The following is an 8,004-nucleotide window of genomic DNA, read 5'->3' as shown; positions in this document are numbered from 1 at the left end:
TTAGGATTTCTTTAACTAGAAATTAGGATTTCTTTAATTAGGAATTAGGATTTCTTTAATTAGAAATTAGGGTTTCTTTAACTAGAAAGCTAGAATTTCTTTAGCTAGAAATCCTAAATATCTTTTTAGAGTTATAGTATTTTTATTTTATATACAATGGAGCATTTTACGCGTGACAGAATTTAATTTTGTGATTCGTGGAAGGGTTAACAGCTCTTGATAATTTTCTAAATACAAGATCAAAATTATTTTGGAACATAATTCTTAGCGGTGCAGACAAGTGTGTCAATTATTGTGCCCATAGAAACGTCCGAGGCTTTCGACGAATTAACCCTTTGCAGTCAGAGACGTTTTAATTAGGAGTTAGAATTTCTGTAACTAGAAGCTAGAATTTTTCACTAAAAATCCAAAATATCCTTTCAGATTTACAATATTTCTATTTTATATAATAACATGGAGCATTTTAAGTATTAGAAAATTAAATTTTATTAATAATAATTTACTTAATAATTTTCTAAATATAAGTAAATTTGATCAAAATTATTTTGGAACATAATTCTTAGAGTCTTAGCTTTAGAGTAGTCATTAGATTGCAAAGGGTTGAAAGGGCATTTTACCCATATCTTTAAATATTTATATTATACTTTAATGTTTCTTTTATATATATATATAGGATCTTTATTGTAATATAAATATGCAAGGAATATCAAATATTCGACAGAGATATGAAAGAATTCTTGCAATAATTGTCCTTAAAAATTTGACAAGTTAATTGCTCTTTGTGCACTGTTATTGATTAAAAGTCGCGAGAAACGGCGTTAAATAATTAAGATAAAATTTGCGATACTTTAAAAAAGTTCTCGGAATAGAAATTCAAAGTTTGATTTTTTTCCTACCATATTTCGTTAGCGATATTGTTGCAATGCCACCCCCTATAATAAACATTAAATTCCTAATTTCGCTTTAATTAATTAACTTCCTTTAACTATGTATGGATTTTAGTATTCGATTGACGGCGCTCAAAATGCGTTAAGAGAAAATGGTAATTTAGTTACGAGAAACATTATTTGCGCAAAATCCTGCCGTGCCTAAGAGGTTAAGTATGAAATAGAGTATAATATGGTATGAACGTATTATTTACGTTCTACGTATATAAATGGCCATTCTTCGAGGGTCGTGTAACGAAAGCGTATTTACGAAAGGGTTAATGCGTACCTTGAGCGTCTCGGCGAAGAAGTAGCTCTGTTGAACATCGTCCTGCGGCGGATCAATCAGGTAAACATTGTGGAGGCCGGTGAAGCCGCCAGGAACACGACAATATTTCTCTAACGCTTGGACCGCTTCCCATCCCCACTCCCGGTATTTCTGGTCCTTTGTCAGCCGCCACATCACGAAATACGATTCGAAGGTCTGAAAAGAAAATATTTTACCACGGAATTTGCCGGCCGTCCCTCCCCACCTCCCCTCCATCCCCACAGTGTTTATACGACGAGCGCCGTAGAAAGGGTAGAAATGACTATTTAAGCTTTCATTGTGGCACGATTTGATTGTTTTCGTTTCTCCTTCTACCCCTTTCTCTCTCTCTCTCTCTTTCTGTCGTTCAACCAGCCATTTAAAGTGACTTGTTCGCGGACATTGATCGACGAATATTGGGGTTGTCATAAGTCTGCGAGTGTCGCTGATTGGAAATTCTATAAACTTTTCGTTCGATCGTTAACCCTTTGCACTCGAAGCCATTTTAAGATCTAAAATAGCTATTTTAACCAGCTTTATTCCCATTTTATATAGTTATATTTATGTTATACCATACTTATTTGTATTTAGTTATATTTATATTATACTATACTTATTTATATTTAGTTATATCTATATCATGTTATACTATACTTAGTAATTTAACAATCTTTTAAATAGAAGGGTTTTTGGTAATGTCAAAATTATTTTGGAAATGATATAACGATTTTCATTGGCCACTCGAGTGCTAAGGGTTAATAAGAGATTCAAGGCAGAATGAAGGGGGTGAAAGGATATTCAATAGTGTTTTGTTGTTGAAATATTATTCTTTCGAGTTAATCAGAAATTACTGAAAAATTTATGTTTCAGTTGAAAATGCTTCTAAATTAATATAATAAGTAATTATTTTTAAAGATAAAAATAAAGAGAAGATACATAACAAAAGACATGGACCACTGTTCATAAATATAATATATAAAATAATAAAAGATATAATAAGGTTTCGCTTGTATTTGTTTAATCTCCTGAGTATGATCTCAAACAGAGAAATTTTAAAATTTCTGTGAAAAGAACAGAATAAAGCATTGCTTATATTTTTAATTAAATTCTTTGACTTTGATGTAACATGTGCCTTTAATTTGCTTTCATGTATAATTAATTTCACTTGTATCGAATGAGATATATTAAATCTTTTTTAAGAGAAAATAAGCAAAATAAAAGAGTATATAAAATCGAATAAATCTTAAAATAAAATCGAAATAAAATTGAAATTAAATTAAAATAAAATCAAAATAAAATAAAATAAAATTGAATTAAATTGAATTAAATTGAATAAAATTAATTAAGCTTGAAAACAAAGAAAAAGCATAGCAATTTGTCATTCTACGCTACTAGCTCTATTACTATAGCACTATTCCACATTTAGGATTTATATAGCATATATTTTGAAAAAGAATTTATCGTTTGGCTTGATTTATCTGGTTGGTTACAGCACTTACTTCTGGTCGCAGGATGTAATATTTCTCGCCGTTCTTTAAACTTTTCGCCTCGTTGCCCTCGATGAAGTGGAATGCTTCCGGGCCGAGTTTCGTTACGCTGCGATCGTACGATTCGTGGCACGTGTTGGTCAAACCGGCGGCCACCGTCATGTATCTGTCGGACAGATCGTTCTCCATGGTTTTGGCACCCAGTGCGAACATGCCACCTACAAGGAAACAAGATATCCTTCTTAGATATGAAAGCGGTTTATACGATAAATATGGAATATCGTTTGTTCTAACTCGTGATAACAGCCTTTGCAACTTCCAGAAAGGTACGGAGTTCGCTTTTGTACGATACTATAGTGTGGGAAGTTACATGGTGTATGCGGAATAATATTAATAATAATAATATTAATAATAGGAAATTATTTGGAGATAAAACGTATGACGAATAAAATTTCATTTAATTGGCGCCGACCATTTTGTTATTTTAAATGGTTGCCATGGATATATTTCACGTGGATTCTAATTTTGATTTTTAATTTGTTTAGCAACGATAGGTAATTAATGTGACGATAATTTGTGCGAGATATTCTCAAAGAGCCGAGAATTTTTGAAAATAATTTCTCTTTTCTAGGTTAACTAAAAGCAACCCCTTAATACTTTACTTGTTATACATACTATACTTATTATACCTATGTATTTGTATTCATGTAATTAATATTATTATGTTGTGGTTAAAATGTAATTAATTATATTATGTAATTATACTTATGATACTTATGCATTTATATTTACATAATTATACTTATTATACTTATGCGTCTATATTTACGTGATTATGCTTATTATGTATAGTAAATGTCATATAGTAAATATGCAATAGTATTGAGATTTCTACCAAGTAGAAATTAAACGATTAAAATTATTAAACTCAGCCATAATAGCATTTTCAACTACCATGTATTGCGTTTATCAAAGAGATGCATTGTGTACTCACCAGCGAAGCATGCGAGATGTCCCATTTTATGGTCCGGCCTGTCGTACTTGAGGTCGGAAACGTAGAGAAGCTTGCCCGGTGATATCTTGATCATGTGTTGATCTATTGCAGCGATCGCCTCGTCGTACATTTGACGCGCCTCGACGTCTTCCTTGCCGGACTGGAGCCAGGCTTTCAGCAGGTATTCGTAGAAGCTGTCACCGAGTCCTCCCAACGACATGTGATCTGCGATTCACAGAAAATATAGATTAACAATCGATTTCCATTGCATATATATTATATTTATTCTTGCCTTAAATCAATTGGAGATATAGTATTTGCCATCACAGAAAAATGTATTCATGATATATAATATATTCATACTCCATGACAGATAATATATTATATAATATATGATATCATATTTTATTCATATATTTATACATTCTTTGCAATTTATTTATTTATTTATTTGTGTCGATTCGTATTAATGCGATTCATTTTACAAAATGGAGGGGACAGTATTTGGATAACATTTGAAATGGTGTAAATTGTTTATGAATGGAATAAGTGACTTGAATGTATTTTTTTAAATGTTTGAGCGATTTCATTTTTTGGTAAATAATATTTTTCTTTTTAATTTTCATATTTCTTGCGATGATGAAGATAATAAAATGGATAACGTTTTGTTAATTTTGTTATTTGTGGTTGCAGAGAAAATTTAAAAATTGCGTTTTTTTGATGGGATTCTAGAGAATGACACCACATTTTATTATTCTTTGTACACTAATATATTATACGGAATTACATTGTAGTATTTGTATAATATGAGATCATAGTATTATTCAGTCTTCTATAGAAATATTATATAGTACTATATTATAGTATTATATAGTATTGTATCATAGTATTATCAGTACTATATAGTATTGTATTATACTATTATACAGTATTAAATACTATACTATACATATCACTATATCACAGTTTTCCTAAATTTCATTATATTCAAATGTGCATTCAAATACAATGTAACTAATAATTTAATATCAATCATTAAAATAAACGTGTTAGATCGTACTACCCTAAGCTCTTCGATATTACTATATAATTTTCTAAATATTAAATATCTCTCGCGATTAATAAAATAAATAAAATGAAGCCAGAAACGAAAATTTAACATTAAGCTAAATTTTTCCGAAATTTTCGATCGGTAAAGGATTAAAATTTTGTACATGTATGTACATTTCGGTGTATCGAGAGATACAGGGCTCGTTCAGAAACCGTGATCTCCGGGCCTCCTCCACGCGATATTCTATTTCCCGCTCGTCGCGGCGGCGGCGGCGGGGTTCACGAGCATCGGGGAAAGAGAAAAACGAAAGTACTCGGCGCGCGGATTCGCTCAACGAGTGGAAGGAAGAGTCGCCGTAGTAAAAGCCGCTTCTCTCAGAGCTCTCTTTCCCCCTTTCCGGACTCTTGGCGCGAGTTGTCGGAGTAGCCCTCTTCACGGTACAAAAACCTCCGCCGACATCCGCGGAAAATTGCAAACTGGCCTGTCTTTTTATATTTCTTTCCTTTTCTTTTTTTTTCTTTCTTCTTCGGAAGACCTGTGGAGCCGCAAGAACTCCACCGTCATTAACGAAACACCGTCCAATCATTGCCGCGCGGTGCTTCGCCTATCTTTTACCAACTATGGTGGGTGGTCCATTGAGATCCGCTCACCTAATCATTCTCTTCTGCAGTTACATTCTTCAGGTTCGCTGATAAAATATTTACAGTCGTCACGTTATTATTTAATATGCCGAGACTGCTCACGCAACAATATTTTATTTATTTAGACATTTATTTAGGAGCGATTGGAACTTGATGACGAAGGTGTATGTTCAATTATTCCGCGTAATATTTTTAAATTAATGCTTTGATAAAGTGAATTCTTTTCAATATTACTCTTCATATATATTATTATTAGTAGTAGTATTGCATAGAACTCTGAATATTGCTAAGTTGGAAATATTGCAACAAATTAATTTTTTGCATAATTAATTTTTTAATAATTAATTGCAACTATTCGATCTTCTTAACGGCAGCCAAAACCTCACGGTGCTCATAATATTAAAATTATTTTGATCCGTGCTGTAACAATTGTAGTGGTGCCGAAGAGTCGCCAGCCGACAGCAAAGGGTTAACCCTTAAAATTTATTAACGATTTGCAACTATTTCACGATGTCTACAAATTCATATGAAATCGAATATTATTATAATAATATTATATATACATATATAACGTATACTGTATAATAATATAAATGTTCATAAGCACTGGTAGGTAACATCCATGATGGCGCGGAGTACAAAGGGTTAAATTCGCAGCTCCGTTGTTCCGGTAATGAATTCACCGGATGATCTCAGCGGTTCGGCGGAAGCCGCCGCACCAAGGCGGCAGCCTGCTCCGACGCTCAACCCTTCAATGGAACCATAAATTCTGTAGAAGACCTGCTCGACTTGACGGTCCTCGGCGGCCGGGGTAAGAAAAATAAAGGAGGAACGAAGGAAGAAGGATGAAGAAGAAGAAGGGCGAAGAAGGAAGGAAGAAGGACGAAGGAGAATGAGGAAGAGGGACGAAGAGGGACGGTCGATTGGTTCCAGGAGGATGATAAATATTCGAAGGGGGTCGTCATACGCGGGGAAGTACGGCCGGGCAGCGAAGTCGGCAGAACAACGGGAGAAAAAGAGGCTTTAGCACCTGAGGGGATGCGTGGCATGATGAATGCGTTATTCGGGATCGTGCGAAGATATCTCTCGGGGAGGACGGCGTCTCCTCGGAGGACGACGGAAGCGCAAAACGAAGCCGTCGAGCGTTCTCAAAACGGGAGCAGCTCCGCTCCGCTCTGCCCCGCTCCTCCACCCCTTTCCCACCCCCTTTTCTGTGGGCCCGCGTCTCGCGGCGAAACTATTTCAGCGATATAATTGATGGCCGTCGGATTAAAAATCTATTTTCCGCTCGAAATTCGCCGGGCCACGGATGATTTATTAAATGAAATTACAGCGCCGAAACGCGAGCCGCGTTTATCCGCGCGTCCTCATCCACGTGGCTTTGATTTCTGCTCTTTTTGCGCCCTTTCTCGCGGCACGTCGATGATTCTCATCGTGAGAGTAATGAGCGTGTCACGCGGTTCTTTTCTTTGTTGCTAGTTGACCGGTCTTTTCTTTGTTGCCAGCTGACCGGTCTTTCCTTTGTTGCCGGTTAGCACACAATAGTAATGCGATTCCAAAAAGCATAAGTTAAATTCCAGAGAAACTATTGCTCCTAAACATTTATGATTTAATTTGGAAGTATGGTGGTAATTCTAGTGTTTTAATTTAATTTCAACATTTAATTCTTAATCTCTCTTAAGTTTTTTCGTGAACGAGTTCGATAATTGAGATTTTTATTGGAATTATTTAAAATTGAAGATAAACTGTGTTAGTCCTATTGGTGTAGAATTGACGAATAGAATTATTTTATACTAATTAAATAATCAAGCATAAAGTTTAAATAAAAATATGTTTTTGAATATTTCGATGATTTTTAAAATTGAAGTTTTATTGAAATTTTTAGTTTTGTTAGAACTTCTTATTGAATTTTATTTATCGTATACTATATATAATAATATAAATGTTCGTAAGCGCTGGTAGGTAAGATCCACGATGGCGCGGATTGCGAAGGGTTAAATAAAAGGAGGTTTCTATGACACCATGAAAGACCGATCGATTTTTTTGTTGCCGGTTTTTCTTTGTCGCTCGCGGGACCCGACGATTTCGATCGGAAACACCGAGCAGCGGCTTGCTTTTATTTCGCCGAGACGTTAAGTATCGGTTAGAGTAGACACCTCTCGGAGGAATTACTTTCGATCCGGGTCGTTCCGGATATTTATGATGATGCATCGCGCCGCGCAACGGCGGATAATTAAGTTTACAGTGTATATTTAGGCGGGCTAATGCGAGCACGGTAGTTGAAATCAGCGTCACAGGGCTTCGCGGAATTAAGCTCGCACCGCTGGTTTCTCGAGATATTTATCGGCGTCGTTCATCTTCGCGATTTCTTCGCCGAATTACGGGGAATCAATTGGTTCTCGGGACGCGGTCATTTTGTAGCGGACGCGTTTAACTCTTTTGGTACGAGCACTCTGTTCGCCGCGACACTCCTGCTATACGAAGGTGTATATCATTATACCACAAGTTATATATATTTTTAATCGAAGAGAATTAGACAATATTGTACAATAGCGGTTCAACTACTTGTTAACCCTTTGCACACGAAGCCATTTTAAG

General features: G+C 35.2%; 2 protein-coding genes across 2 annotated transcripts in view; one reads left to right on the top strand and one right to left on the bottom strand.

Annotated features, from left to right (window-relative positions):
• LOC144468649 (mannosyl-oligosaccharide 1,2-alpha-mannosidase IB-like) overlaps window positions 1–8,004 on the top strand; it is a 94,470-nt gene that overhangs the window by 74,323 nt on the left and 12,143 nt on the right. The window lies entirely within an intron of this gene.
• Window positions 906–3,934, bottom strand: LOC144478766 (mannosyl-oligosaccharide alpha-1,2-mannosidase IA-like). The gene is made up of 4 exons (XM_078197006.1): window positions 3,715–3,934; window positions 2,733–2,938; window positions 1,216–1,410; window positions 906–932 (listed from the first exon to the last, which is right to left on the bottom strand). The coding sequence occupies exons 1-4, from the start codon at window positions 3,932–3,934 to the stop codon at window positions 906–908; spliced, it is 648 nt and encodes a 215-aa protein (XP_078053132.1).

This window comes from Augochlora pura, chromosome 1 (genome assembly GCF_028453695.1).
Source record: "Augochlora pura isolate Apur16 chromosome 1, APUR_v2.2.1, whole genome shotgun sequence".
NCBI lineage: Eukaryota > Metazoa > Arthropoda > Insecta > Hymenoptera > Halictidae > Augochlora > Augochlora pura.
The sequence above is the reverse complement of the archived record's forward strand: the minus strand, read 5'-3'. Positions and strand labels throughout refer to the sequence as shown.

Coding starts and splice junctions, on each gene's coding strand:
- LOC144478766 (XM_078197006.1), bottom strand. CDS start 3,934: ATGTCGTTGGGAGGACTCGGTGACAGCTTCTACGAATACCTGCTGAAA. Junction 1,411..2,732: donor ATTACATCCTGCGACCAGAA/GTAAGTGCTGTA, acceptor TTTTCTTTTCAG/ACCTTCGAATCGTATTTCGT. Junction 933..1,215: donor TCTTCGCCGAGACGCTCAAG/GTACGCATTAAC, acceptor TGTTTATTATAG/GGGGTGGCATTGCAACAATA.